At 44.8% G+C, this 14,420-nt stretch overlaps 1 protein-coding gene across 4 annotated transcripts in view; it reads right to left on the bottom strand.

The window, feature by feature from the left end:
* Positions 1-14,420, bottom strand: part of ccdc169 (coiled-coil domain containing 169) — a 105,023-nt gene that overhangs the window by 3,618 nt on the left and 86,985 nt on the right. For all 4 annotated transcript variants that reach the window (XM_068032812.1, XM_068032813.1, XM_068032814.1 and 1 more), the window contains one exon: positions 4,015-4,082. In XM_068032812.1, coding sequence (XP_067888913.1) covers positions 4,015-4,082 — 68 coding nt within the window. The remainder of the gene's footprint in view (positions 1-4,014; positions 4,083-14,420) is intronic.

Below are 14,420 nucleotides of genomic sequence, written 5' to 3'. Positions count from 1 at the left end.
CCTCATAATTTTGTATAACTCAATCATGTCCCCCCTCAGCCTACTCTGCTCTAAGGAAAACAACCCCAGCCTTTTCAGTCTCTCTTCATAGCTGAAATGCTCCAGGCCAGGTAACATCCTGGTGAACCTCCTCTGCACCCTCTCCAGCCCAACCACATCCCTCCAATAGCGTGGTGCCCAGAACTGTACACAGTGCTCCAACTGTGGCCTAACCAGCACTTTTTAAAGGTTCAGCATAACGTCCCTGCTTTTATACTCAATACCTCAGTTTATGAAGCCCAAGATCCAGGGAGAGGCACCAGCATGTTGCACCAGGGACATTTAACAAAATTATTGATTCAGCCAAGGACATGGGGCAATTAATCTGCATATTGTTATGACTGAGGTCGGAGGAATGCACTGTCTTTCCCTTGTTCCACTACTCCACTGGTCACAACTTATGCTTAAATGTTTTACCCAGTTACCGATACAGCCAATGATATAATTGATTTATTCTCATTTCAGAATTTAAAAATGTCAACCAGGTTTCTTAAGTAAACAACAAATTTATTGATTTATTATAAACAAGACTTATTCAATAAAAGGTGCAAAGCTTATTAACATTCAGTGGCGTCTCTCTTAGCAGGCTACACATCAGCTGAGCATTCAAACAGTCCAAGCCAAATCAAAACATCAAAACTCCTGACCACCATAAACCTAGACATGTGACTTCTCTGCAAACAACTCCAATAGCCAGCAAGGCTCCTTATGTTTGTTTTAGCATTTCATTGTCTCTTCCAGTGTTTTTTTCAATCCAAAGTGTCCTCCAGTAACCCTTAAAAAAAAACAAATCCAGGCATCTCCTCGGTCTTTCAAATGAACCAACTTTCATAATCTTTTAAACATGAGTCCTCAAAAAATATTAATCATGGAAGCACCTGCATAACAATATAAAGTGTATAACCAACCTAATGCCATCAAAACACAGTCTGATTTAAAACACATTTCTCCTTATTTAGTAAGATAGCTGCCATTGTTTGTGCTTGCACAAATAGTCAATGTCTGCCCGCATACTTGATGTAGCGAAGCGGAGAATTCGGATAGTTGTTTACCTTTCAGGAGTGATCGTGATCTCTCTCTTCGTCCCCTCTCTGTGTCCATCCCCCTCTCCCCCTTCTCTGTGTCCATCTCCCTCTCCCCACTGGGTCCAGCCCCTCTGCCCCCTCTCTGTACCCATTCCCCTCTCCCCCACTCTGTGTCCAACCTCTCCCCTCTTTGTGTCCAGCCCCTCTCCCCCCCTCTCTGTGTCCATCCCCCTCTCCTCCCACCTCTCTGTTCATTCCCCTCTCCCTGTCATCTGTGTCTATGCCCCTCTCCCCTCTTTGTGTCCAGCCCCCTCTTGCCCCCCTCTGTGTCCATCCCTCTCTTTCCTCTCAGCATCCATGCCGCTCTCCCCTCCCTGCATCTGTCACCCTCTCCCCTCTACATCCAGCCCCTCGCCCCCCTCTGTGTCCATCCCCCTCACCCACTCCCACGGTGTCCATCCCCCTCTCCCCTCTCTGTGTCCATCCCCCTCTACCCTCTCTGTGTCCATTCCCCTCCCCGCTTTGTCCATTCCCCTGTCCCTCCTCTGTGTCCATCCCCCTCTCCCCCTATCTCTGTGTCCATCCCCCTCTCGCCCTCCTCTGTATTCATCCCCCTCACCCCCCACCGTGTCCTGCAACCTCCCCTCTCTGTGTCCATTCTCCTTTCCCCCCTCTGTGTCCAGCCATTCTCCCCCATTTGTGTCCATCCCCCTTACCCCCACCTCTGTGTCAATCCCCCTCTCCCCTTCTCTGTGTCACTCCCCATCTTCCCCCTCTTTGTCTAACCCCTCCCCCATTCTCATCCCCTCTGTATCCAACCTCCATACCCCTCCCCCACTCTGTCCATCAACCTCTCCCCCACTCTTTGTCCATCCCCCTCTCATCCCCCACCGTGTCTAGCCCCCTTTTCACCCCACCGTGTCCATCCCTTTGCCTCTACTCTGTGTGCATCCTGTTCTCCACCCCACCCCCCACCACCACCCTGCTCCCTGGGCCGGTGCTTGTTTAAAGGGCTGCCTGACTCTCAGTGTGCTCCATTTGCACCGCACCGCACCACACCTCTGGTCATGGGCTGACCCGCTTCCTGTTCTCCCCTTGGCTTCTCTCTCTCTTCCTCTCTCCTGCAGCAGCCATTCCTGCTTACTCCCTGAGCCGCGCGGAAATAGCAGTGGCAGCCGATTCCAGCGTGCCTGCGCCACAAACCACCAATCAGCGCTCATCCCGCCCAGGCAGCCCACTGTCAGACAGTGACCAATCACAGATCGGCATCTGCCGTCTGTCAGACGCAGGTCCCACCTCCGCTTGACGTACACTTTATTTGCAGGGCCGTCAATCAAAGACGAGCCACGGGCAGCTGCTATCAGTCAGGGGATTGGCAGGCTGGATGGCAACTACAGACCTCACAATTTTTTACCACAGACACTGATGTCAGTGTACGGACACGTTGCTGACCCCTATGCTTTGCTAACTACTCTCTCAATATGTCTTACCACTTTCTAAGACTTTTGCAAACGATCCCCCAGGTCCCTCTGTCCCTGTACACTCTTTAAAACTGTGCCATTAAAAATATATTGTCTCTCCCTATCCCTTCTGCCAAAATTCATCACCTCACACTTCTCTGTACTAAATCCCATCTGCCACTTGTCTGCCCATTCTGCTAGCCTATCTATGTCCTGTTGCAGTTGATTGGTAACGTCCTCACTATTTGTCACACCTCCAAGTTTGGTATCATCAGAAAATTTTACTCTGATTCAACATCCATTTCATTTATATGTATCAAAAAAAGCAGTGGTCCTAGCTCTGACCCTTGGGGAACACCACTGTCTACCATCCTCCAGTCCGAAAAACTGTGATTTACCATGATTCACTGTTTTCTGTCCTTAAGCCAATTTTTAAATCCAAGTTGACACTGACTCCCCCCCCCACCACCTATTCCACGAGCCTTGATTCTTTTCTAATCAGCCTTTTATGTGGTACTTTGTCAAATACTTTCTTAAAATCCATATTGACAACATCCACCATATTCCCTTCATTCAGCTTCTCTGCTACTCGATCAAAAAATTCAATTAGATTGGCAAACATGATCTACCTTTAGCAAATCCATGTTGGCTCTCCTTAATTATCGCAAACCTCTCCGAGTACCTGTTAATTTTTTCCCTGATTATTGTTTATAAAACCTTACCCACCACTGATGTTAAACTAAAATAAAAACAAGAAATGCTGGAACCACTCAGCAGGACTGGCAGCATCTGTGGAAAGAGAAGCAGAGTTAACGTTTCGGGTCAGCGGGTCAGTTAAACTGACTGGCCTGTAGTTACTAGAAATGTCCTTAGGCTTTTCTTGAATAAGGGTGTCACATTTGCCACTTACCAATCCTCTGGTATTTCCCCAGTATCTAGGGAAGATTGGAAGATTATGGCAAGCCCTTCCACTATCTCCACCCCCAGCAACCTGGGAGGCGACTTATCCGCTCTAAGCATACCCAGCCTTTCCAGTACATCCTTCTGATCAATTTTCACGCCATCCATTACCTCTTTCATCTCCGCTTCTACTGATATTTTTTTCAGCATCCTCTTCCCTAGCAAACACCGATACAAAGTACTCATTAAGTGTTCTAGACTTGCCCTGCACCTCTAAGCATATATCACCTTCTTTGTCCCTACTAGGACCATACTGCGTCTTACTACCTGCTTAATATTTACATGCCAGTAGAAGATTTTTGCATTCCCTTTTTATGTTAACTACCATTCTATTCTCAGATTCTCTCTTAGTCAGTCTTATTTTCCTCTTCACTTCGCCTCTCAATTTATTGTGAAACTTATGTGAACTTATGTGAAGCAACTTGTGTGGTTTACTATGTTAAGGGTGCTACTTAATGCACCTTCCTGGCCCCAAAGAAGTTTACTGTTATCTAGGAATAATTGGCAAAACAAATAGAAAAAGTACTTACTTCAAAACTTTCTTTTCTCTTGACCATATTGCCTTCTGCTTCTTTGATGTTTCAATCGATAAGGTTGTCTAAAGATTATTATGTAGAAAAACAAATCAACACTTTGCTCAAAAATCCACGTAAGTAATTGAAAACTTAAGACAACAATTGGGTAACAATATTTATTCCTTGATTGCCTCTTATGGTCCTCTACTCAATCCTATAAAAAAGTTATATATTTTAAACTTCTGATTTAGGCACTGAGGCAGGTCCAAAATTCATTGAGTCTGAATGTTGGTGTCTCTAGAATTTCTTAGTAATGCAGTATACACATCATGCAGTAAGTTACTCAGGGGGAAAAGGATAATAAAACTCATGGTGTGCACATCATATTGTAAAACACAACAGAATTTGGCTACATTGATTTCAGTGTGAGAGTTCCATTTGTACTTCAGTAGTAAGAATAACAATTAAAAGCCAATTATAGTTGCTGATTAGATACTCAATTTATACCTGAATGTAATTAAATAATTTTTAAATTAAAATTAGCCTTTCAAACACAAAAGTACAGTTAAGCTGTGTTACGATATATACAATGACATTCTCATTTGTAATTCACTGTTAAAACTCATCATAGGCGCTTTAAGTAAAACTTTACATTTTATAGATTGTCCTGCTTTTTTTTATAAAAGTAAAAGCTAGAAGATCAAATTTCAACACTCTATAGAGGGTAAATTTTACAAGGCCCTGTGCAATGGGCAGGTTCATTAGATTGGTTCCTGGGTTGAGAGGGTTGTCCCAAGATGAGAGGCTGAGTAAATTGGACATATACTCTCTGGAGTGTAGAAGAATGAGAGATGATCTCATTGAAACACCAAGAACCTGAAGAAATTTGACAGGTTAGGCACTGAGAGGTAGTTTCCACAGGCTGGGGAATCTAGAACATGGGGGCACAGCCTCAGGAGAAGGGGATAATGATAGGTCCCATATACGACTGAGATCGAGAAGAAATTTCTTCACTCAGAGATTTGCGAATCTTTGGAATTCTTTACCCCAGAGGGTTGTGGATTCTCCATCGTTGAGTATATTCAAGGCTGAGTTAGACAGATTTTTGGTCTGTCAGGGATATGGGGAGCAGGCAGGAAAGTGGAGTTGATCAACCATGATCATACTGAATGGCGGAGCAGGCTCGAGGGCTGTATGGCCTACTCCTGCTCCTATTTCTTATGTGCTACTTGCAGAACTTCACATGCGGCAAGTTCATATCAAAAAACTGCAGCAGACTGGGGGCTGTTTGCAATTTTCAATAGACAAAAAATCCAAACAGTTATTCTGCGCCCACAATAATCTGATATGCACTGCCTGCATGAGAGCCTTCCCCAGCAGGCATCAAGTGGATCACTATTTGAACAATAACTTCAATTAAGTCCAATTTACATAGTGGGATATTAATGTTCAAACACGATGGGCAGGATTTTAACTGTCAACAGAGGGGTGGGTTTGGGTAAGGGAGGGGGGGGGTTAAATTTCTGAAAAGTGACATCGGGTCGGGAGCCCAACGTGATCCTCCCAACCTCCAGGTTTAATGCAGGATGATTTTCAAGCGAGTAGGAAGCCCACATGGAGCTGTAATAAGTAATTAAATTATGAAAACAGGCAATTAACTGAGGATTTAATCCAGCATTCTGGCTATAACAGCTAGAGCATGGGTTTCCCAAGCTGTGTGTAACTTGCCAGGGTCAACAAGGCAAGTGCACAACGGGGACTTGTTCAATGAAACTGATGTGCAGGGAAGCCTTTAAAGAGTAAAATTGCAGACGCTTAGGACCAGTCTCATTGAAAGGCTTGTGCTCCAGGACTTGTTCTGAGAGCGTGCGTTGATTTCCAACTTTTTGGAAGGCATTGCACTTAACTTGGGGTATTCTCACCCTGATCTCAACTTCCCTGCTGCCAGCCTTCACTTTGTGGCTTAACCAAGGTTCAAAACAGGTTTAGTAGAACTTCCCTACTTTTCAATTCTATCCCTCTAGATAATAAAGCCTAGTGCTTGGTTTGCTTTTTTTATGGCCTTGCTGACCTGTCGTTGGAGTATTTGTACTCCGAGATCTCTTTGTTCCTCTATTCCACCGAGACTCGCACCTTACAAGTAATAAGTCATCTTACTATTCTTCCTACCAAAATGTATTTATCTGTCTTGAACTTAATTTGCCAACTATTTGCCCATTCTGCAATTATTAATGTCCTCCTGTAATTTGTTGCAGTTCTCCTCAGTATTGATTATCCGCCCCAATTTGGTATTATCCGCAAATTTAGAAATTGTGTAATGATTCGAAAGTCCAAATTGTTCATGTAAATTGTGAACAGCAGTGGTCCCAGCACTGATCCTTGTGGAACACCACTTCCCACCTTCTGCAATCTGAATAACTACCCTTCACTCCCACTCTCTGCTTTCTGTCTTGAAGCCAGCTAGCAATCCATTCTACCCTGTGTCCCCTGACTCCACATTCTCTGTTGTGGGGCGTCCTATCGAAGGCCTTTTGAAAATCCAGATAAATTACATCTACTGCATTACCATTGTCTACTCTTTATGTTATCTTCTGAAAAAAATCAATAAGGTTGGTCAAGCAAGATTTTCCCTTTTGAAATCCATGCTGATAATTCATTATCATATTTTTCTTTTCTAGATTTTCTTCTATTCTCTCTTTGAGTAGGGATTCCATTATTTTTCCTATCACCAATGTTAAGCTGACAAGTCTGTAATTCCCGAGGCATGTTCTGTCCCCATTCTTAAACATAGGAATTACATTAGCTATCCTCCAGTACTCGTACTATACCTTTTTCAAATGAATTATTAAATATGTGTAGTAATGGTTCTGCTATCTCTTCTCTAGATTCTTTTAAAATACATGGATGCAATCCATCCAGACCAGGTGCTTTATCTTCTTTCCTGACCTAATGAGGTCATTAAAATTTTTCCAACACTGTATCCAGGCCCTGGGCACCACACACCTACTTCTGACAGCCTCCGCTACTTGCAGCCATGCCTGTTTAGTCAGGGTGGCTGGCCTCTTCCTCCGATCCTGAAGAATCCCTTCTGGCCCTCACCACCTCCAGCATGACCTCCAGGGAAGAGTCAGAGATTAAGGGACAGCCTTCCAACATCTTCCTTCCATTTATTTGCCTCCATATGCCATCACAATCAAGGTTTCCTGCAGTCATTCTGACCCCTGCCGGGGTCCCTTGAAATAGAGATCCTTCATTGAAAGAGTGCAGGTCGGCACCATGATAGCACTCTGTGATTAGTCGGAAAACACGGAAGCAGGATGCTAATGCTGTAGATGAGTTAAAGAGCCACGGAAAAGCTCGCCGATAAAACAAAGTTTCTCGACCCACTACCAGCCTCTCGGCTGCCTGCAGGTCTGTTCAGATAAAATTCTGCCCAATATGTTTTTCCAAAAAACTTAAATGTGCTATTTTGTCAGAGGATTTAACACATTTATTTTTAAACTGGTTAGCACCTCTGCAGTTCTTGGAAAGGTAATGCCAGGCCTAATCTCACAAAATGTAAGGCACTGAGACTGTGCCAGAGTGTTCTCCACACAAATATGGCAGCCAGTTTTCATGTAAAAATACTGCATGTGGTTGGCTCTCACCGACGTTGTAACAAGTCAAATCTGAATGTTTAGATGAAGCCGTTTTGCTGTTTGTAAAATAATTTGCACTCAGAACCATATAAACCTTCACTACTGTAACCCTAGTTATTATACCATTCAACTTTATATAGGAATGCGGCAGAATACCAATTTCACAGAATGCAAGGAAGCAAGCACCAGCTCTAACACTGTTTTTGTGGACTGAACATTGACACTTTCAGAAATAATTCATCCTAAATATCTTTAATCCTAAAATCATGCAATGCATTTATGTCAATACTGAATAATGGCAGCCTTGTAAATTTTCACTCATGCCTGTTACCATTTAATGGCTCAGAACTTGATGAAGCATGTATGTCTTGAACTGGAGCTACAATTATTTTTGTGCCACAAATTGCTGCAAGTGTAAGTTGCTAATGGCACAACAAGGTCATCCATGACCCTGGTAAATGATGGAACAATGGTCTATTTCCTTAACCATCGAAATGTAAGGATAGAGAAAGAAACAGATAGAATGACAGAGAAAGGAAATAGGATAAAGCCAAGTTAGATACAAGAAAGATAAATAATGGGGGGAATTTTATAAGGCAAAGGGAGGCAGGTTTGGGTGCATGCAGGGAGTTAAATCCCTTAAAAGTGAGGTTGGGTCAGGAGCCTGACAACATCCTACCCTCTGCTGGCTTTCACCTGGGCCGGTGTGAAGGTGAGTGGGAAACCCCTTTGTAACTGTCAGGTAAGGCATTTAAATATTTTAAAAGGTCATTATGTACTGTTTTAACCAAGGATTCAGGCTTTAACAGCCAGTGAACCTATTTCCTGAGCTGTCAGCAAATCGCCAGGATTAGTGAGGTAAGTGCTCAGTGGGGAATTCTTCTTCAGTGAGACTGGCAGGTTGGGAACCCTTTGATCAGTGAAACTGAAGAACTGCAGCTATGCCCAGATGAGAGGCTGCAGTTCACAGCACTCCTCCTCTCAGAGTGCTACCACTGCTCGACAGGTGATCGCCAACTTCTTGGAAGTCTAGCAGTTCAATCACCTTCAGCTGCACTTCCTTGCTGCAGCCTTCACCACAGCATGGCAGCAGCTTATGCAGCTCTACCTTGCACCTCTGATGAAGAGCAAGAGGAGCAGCAACACCAACACCAACAGTACCAGCAGAAGCAGGAGCAACACCAGCAGCAGAACCAGCTGCCTTCTCCTCAGACACATGCTACTTCACAGGTCAGACAGGAAGGACACAGAGGGCTGAATTTTCCCAGATGGGCCGCAGTCACGATGTCAGCTTCAATTCTGGGAACCCATAAACGGCTGCAGTGGGACATTGGTCGAGATCTTTCTGCAGGCGGCCAATTAAGAAGCTGCCTCCGGGAGCCCCGTTCAATTAAAGACAGTGGACAGGAGAGGGAAATTGAAGGCCAATAGGATGGCCCGCACCGGGCGGTGGGCTCCGCTGAGGCAGGGAAGGCACTGCGATAGCACCCAGCTGCAGCATTGTGAAAAATTAAAAATCACGCATGGCTGCGGCAGTGCCTATCGCAACCCCGCAGGTCTGTGCTGGGGTGATTGGCAGGAGGTGTCAATTGTCCTCCAGGCCTGCCAGCAGGGGGCCACCTCCAGTTACCTGCTGGGCTCCAGCCTCAGTGAGAGGGGCCTGTCTACTCTCGAGAGGAGCCCAGCAGCGCCATCAACTTTCCCCCAATTGGCCCATTAACAGGTAGTCTCTGCCAAATTGATCCCGCCACCAGCAAGATCGCACAGAGGTGGGGGTATGTTGGGAAGCCGACCTGACATGTTATTTTCCAATTTTGTTCCCGGTCCCACCTCGACAGGCCTGGAAAAATTCAACCTGGTGATCCAGCTCCAAGGAGGCGAGATAGCCAACATGGTTTACAGGGAGAGGATCAGCTCTCTTGACAGGCGTGAGCACCAGTACCTCAGGAGGTTCAAGTTTTCATGGCAGGTCGTTGCTGACATCTGCAGCTTCCAGGAACAAGAGTTCCTTCCCTGTGGGTCAGGTGGACATGGATTGCCAGTGGCCCAGAAGGTGCCTGTCACTGGAGTGCATGAAGCTGTGGTTTTTGACTTTCTTTTCGCTGATGATTGTGCTCTAAATGCCTGTTCACAACAAGAAATGCAACAACGGCAATTAGGGATAGGCAATAAATGCTGGCCTGGCCAGCGACGCCCACATCCCATGAATGAATGAAAAAAAACAGCATGGACTGCTTCTCATCTGCATGCGATAACTTCTGTCTCACCATAGCACCAGAAAGACTGAAGTCATATACCAATCTGCCTCACGAAAGCAAACTATTACAGTTAATGGTCAAAGACTTGAAGCAGTTGGCAAATTTACCTACCTCGACAGCACCCTCTCCAGAGCAGCTCACATTGACGATGAAGCCAATAGCAGAATAATTAAGACCAGCCTTGCCTTTGGCAAGCTATGAAAAACTGCCCGGGAGCAAAGAGGAATTAGTCTTTCAACAAAAGTGTAAGTATACTGTCATGTCCAGTAAAGACATATCATATTCCTACTTTTAAGATATGAACTTTACTCAATGCAGGCTCTTTGAAATTGACTTCTCCTTTAAAAAAGTTCTGCAAGGTGTCTGCCGAAGGTCAGATGACCTGGCCTGTGTATTCAAACTGTCTCATTTTCTCAAAAGGACAAAAGGATACATTCCAGACTAAGAGGTGTCGACTAAACCCATTCTGGAACCATCAAGAGACATTCCCGAATTGAATGGTTTTCTTCTGAGACAAAGAAGTTGTGAAGTAAACACATCATAACAGAATAGTTCCCATTCAAACATTAATAGATAGCCATGGATTCCACATCCTTTGTGTGGTCGCACCAGGGAGAAGGCCATGTGCCCACTAACAGAAACTCTAATTTGATGGATTTTGACCTTTAAAAAGTAACCTTCTAGAGAGAGGAGAGATCACAGCAACATCACAGAAAAGCAGTCCAGCGAGAGGCTGTGGAAAGATCCAGCTGAAACAAGAAGAAGGCCTGCTGCTAATTCTACACTTGAACTCGGTGCAGCAGAGAACTGAAAGTGACCGCCACCTCCAGTCTGAGATCTTAACCACCAGAAATCTACAACACCTTAACAAGTTCAAGACTACAAACAACACAGGCCTGCATCATTAAAAGAGACTGTCCTATTTAAAAGATTCAACAGGTTTACTGTAAACCACAAACATTTACCACACCTTGAACTCTTACCCTCTACCTTCAATCTATCTTCTCGAGAGTGCACGAGAGCATGAATGCATATGTGAGTAGTGTTGCGAGGAATGAATATTGTTCAATAAATAGTTAATCTTCTGTTTTAAACCTACAAGAAAACCTGGCATTTGTCTGTTTAGTTGATCCTAAAAACACTTAGGGATTAACTCATCATTTTAAACAAAACACGAATGCAGTCAGTTGGGAGGTGAACAGTGGGGACCACCCACATCCTTTGCCATCTCTCCATACCAATACAATGCATTTGTCCTTCCCACACTCTTCTATGATTGAGAGACGTGGACAGTTTACTCCAGGCACACAAACAAGCTACACCACTTTCACATGACCTGCTTGTGGAGACTACTCAAGATCATATGGCAAGACCAGGTTCCTAATACTGAGCTTCTCTCCCTGACTGACATGCCGAGCATTCACACTCTGCTGAAGAGATCTCTGATAGGATGGGCAGGACATGTTGCCAGAGTGCCTGATGAGCACTGGCCAAAAAAGCTCTCCTATGGCGAGCTAACAGAAGGGAAATTTTCTCATGGAGGCCAGGAAAAGTGCTCAAGGACACTCTGAAGGTCGGACTGAACAGTTTCAACATCATCCCCTGAGACATGGGAGAAACTCACACAGGATTGCTAAATCCGGTGCAGTCTCATCAGCATAGGCAGCATCTCCTATGAATAGAACTGTCTCACACTGATCAACAGGAAACATGAGCTTCGCAAGTTCAGAGCCACATGCACCTCTTCTGCACCAACAATACATGTGTGTCCAACATGCAACAGATCTTTTGTGCTGAAATTGGACTGATTAGTCATCTTCAAACCTATTGCACCTGAAACTTTAACTCAATGAATTCTAGTTGATGTCATAGTCAATTTTGACCATGAAAGACAAACACATTGAAATCAAGGACACCCAATTGAGCAATGGCAGCTTTACTTACAGCTGTATTATCAATCACTATTTTTTTCAGCTTTTCAAGAACATATTAAGATTTATATCCCACGATTTAGCTGGTGCAAAGATTGATCAAATTAACATATGGCCAAAAAACCTAATTGAAAAATTATTGCATGCAAAGTTGCATCTTTTCTTTTTCATTATTGGGACGGGAGAGGGAATACCAATAGGTAGTTCCATAATTTGGACTATTTTCCCATTTATGTATGACCTCAGGTTAACATAGTCTCATTTCACTAGCGCACCATATTGTAATCTTGAATTTGATCAGTAAGAAATAGGAGTTGATCAGCTGAATGGCATCTCTATAACCTGGTTTATATTTCAGAATATTGTATAATTACAACTATAGGAACATAAGAAGTAGTTTTGTGTTTTTCTTTTTGGCTAGCTCGATGCGCCAGTGGTGGAGGGAGTGAATGTTTAAGGTGGTGGATGGGGTGCTGATCAAGCGGGCTGCTTTGTCCTAGATGGTGTCAAGCTTCTTGAATGTTGTTGGAGCTGCACTCATCCAGGCAAATGGAGAGTATTCCATAACACTCCTGACTTGTGCCTTGTAGATGGTGGACAGGCTTTGTAGAGTCAGGAGGTGAGTTATTCACTGCATAATTCCCAGCATCTGACCTGCTTTTGTAGCCACACTATTCAAAGGGCTGGCCCAGTTAATTTCCTGGTCAATGGTAACCCCCAGGATGTTGACAGTGGGGGATCCAGCAGTTAATTCTGTTGAATGACAAGGGGAGATAGTTAGATTCTCTCTCGGAGGTGGTCATTTCCTGGCACTCGTATGGCACTCTTACTTGCCACTTATCAGCTCAAGCCTGAATGTTACCCAGGTCTTGCTGCATTCGGGCATGGACTGCTTCTGTATTTGAAAAGTCTGGAATGGTGCTGAACATTGTGCAATCATCAGCAAACATCCCTACTTTGGACCTTATGATGGAGGGGAAATCATTGATGAAGCAGCTGAAAATGGTTGGACCTAGGAGACTACCCTGAGGAACTCCTGCAGCAATGTTTGGGGTTGAGATGATAGACCTCCAACATCCACAATCATCTTCCTTTGTGTTAAATATGACTCCAACCAGTGGAGAGTTCTCCCCCGATTCCCAATGACTTCAGTTTTGCTAGGGTTCTTTGATGCCATTCACAGTCAAATGCTGCCTTGAAAGGCAGCCACTCTCACTTCACCTCTGGAATTCAGGTCTTTTGTTCATATTTGTACCAAAGCTGTAATGAGGTCAGGAGCCGAGTGTCCCTGGAAGAATTCAAAGGGAACATCAGTGAGCAGGCTACTGCTGGACAAGTGCTGTTTGGTAACACTGCCAATGACAACTTCCATCACTTTGTTGGGGATTGAGGGTCGGCTAATGGGGCGGTAACTGACCAGGTTGGATTTGTCCTGCTTTTTGTGGGCAGGACATTTCTGTGCAATTTTTCATATTGAGTGGTCTGCACGGAATGTCCTCAAGGCCCTACGGGAAAAGGAAACGGTGGATCCTGTCGGATGGTTCCCCGAGCAGACCGTCAAAGTCATTTGGCGGAATGCCTCATCACCAGAACTTTCAAACAAGCACCAAGACGTAGCTTGGCTGGTGGTGAGAAGGGCCCTCCCCGTCAGATCCTTCATGCACACCCGAAGTCTCGCCCCCTCCGCACAGTGCCCCCGCGTTGGCTGTGGTGGGGAAGAGACGGTCGCACACCTCCTCCTGGAATGTGCCTTTGCAAAGCAGGTGTGGAAAGAGATGCAGTGGTTTTTGTCAAGGTTCATCCCAAGCAGCTCTGTAACACAGGAGTCTGTGCTCTATGGGCTGTTCCCAGGGACGCACACCGAGACAAACATCAACTGCTGCTGGAGGACTATCAATTCGGTGAAAGACGCCCTTTGGTCTGCCCGAAACTTGCTGGTCTTCCAGCGCAAAGAGTTGTCCACCACCGAATGTTGCAGACTGGCACATTCCAAGGTCCAGGACTACGTGCTGAGGGACGCACTAAAGCTTGGGGCAGCCGCAGCAAAGGCTCAATGGGGAAAGACCACAGTGTAAGGTTCCCCCACCAAGCTGGACTGAGGAGCTGGATCCATGGGAAACCCCTCGAACTGTATCGTTAATATTCTGAATTGCTGTAAATGTAAAACTGTAATTGACATGACAATTGTGAAACGGAAGGGTTGGGAAGAAACTCATGACAGTATTGAAGGAAACTGATCTCCCTTGCAATGTTTGTATTTTTTGGTGCTGTTTGGAAACTGTTTGGCAATGTAATTGTTACAGATTTTTATGAATAAAGTATATTTTGGAAATAAAAAAAAATTTTCATATTGTTGGGTAGATGCCAGTATTGTAGCTGTACTGGAACAGCTTGGCTAGGGGCGCGGTTAGTACTGGAGCACAAGTCTTGAGTACTAGAACCGGGTTGTTGTTAGTGCCCAGAGCCTTTGCAGAATCCAGGGTCTTCAGCCGTTTCTTGATATCTGTGATATCGGAGACCTCAGAAGGAGGCTGAGACAGATTACCCACTCGGCATTTCTGGCTGAAGATGGTTGCAAATGCATCAGCCTTGTC

The sequence above is a fragment of the Heterodontus francisci genome, chromosome 6 (assembly GCF_036365525.1).
Source record: "Heterodontus francisci isolate sHetFra1 chromosome 6, sHetFra1.hap1, whole genome shotgun sequence".
Taxonomy (NCBI): Eukaryota; Metazoa; Chordata; class Chondrichthyes; order Heterodontiformes; family Heterodontidae; genus Heterodontus; species Heterodontus francisci.
The sequence above is the reverse complement of the archived record's forward strand: the minus strand, read 5'-3'. Positions and strand labels throughout refer to the sequence as shown.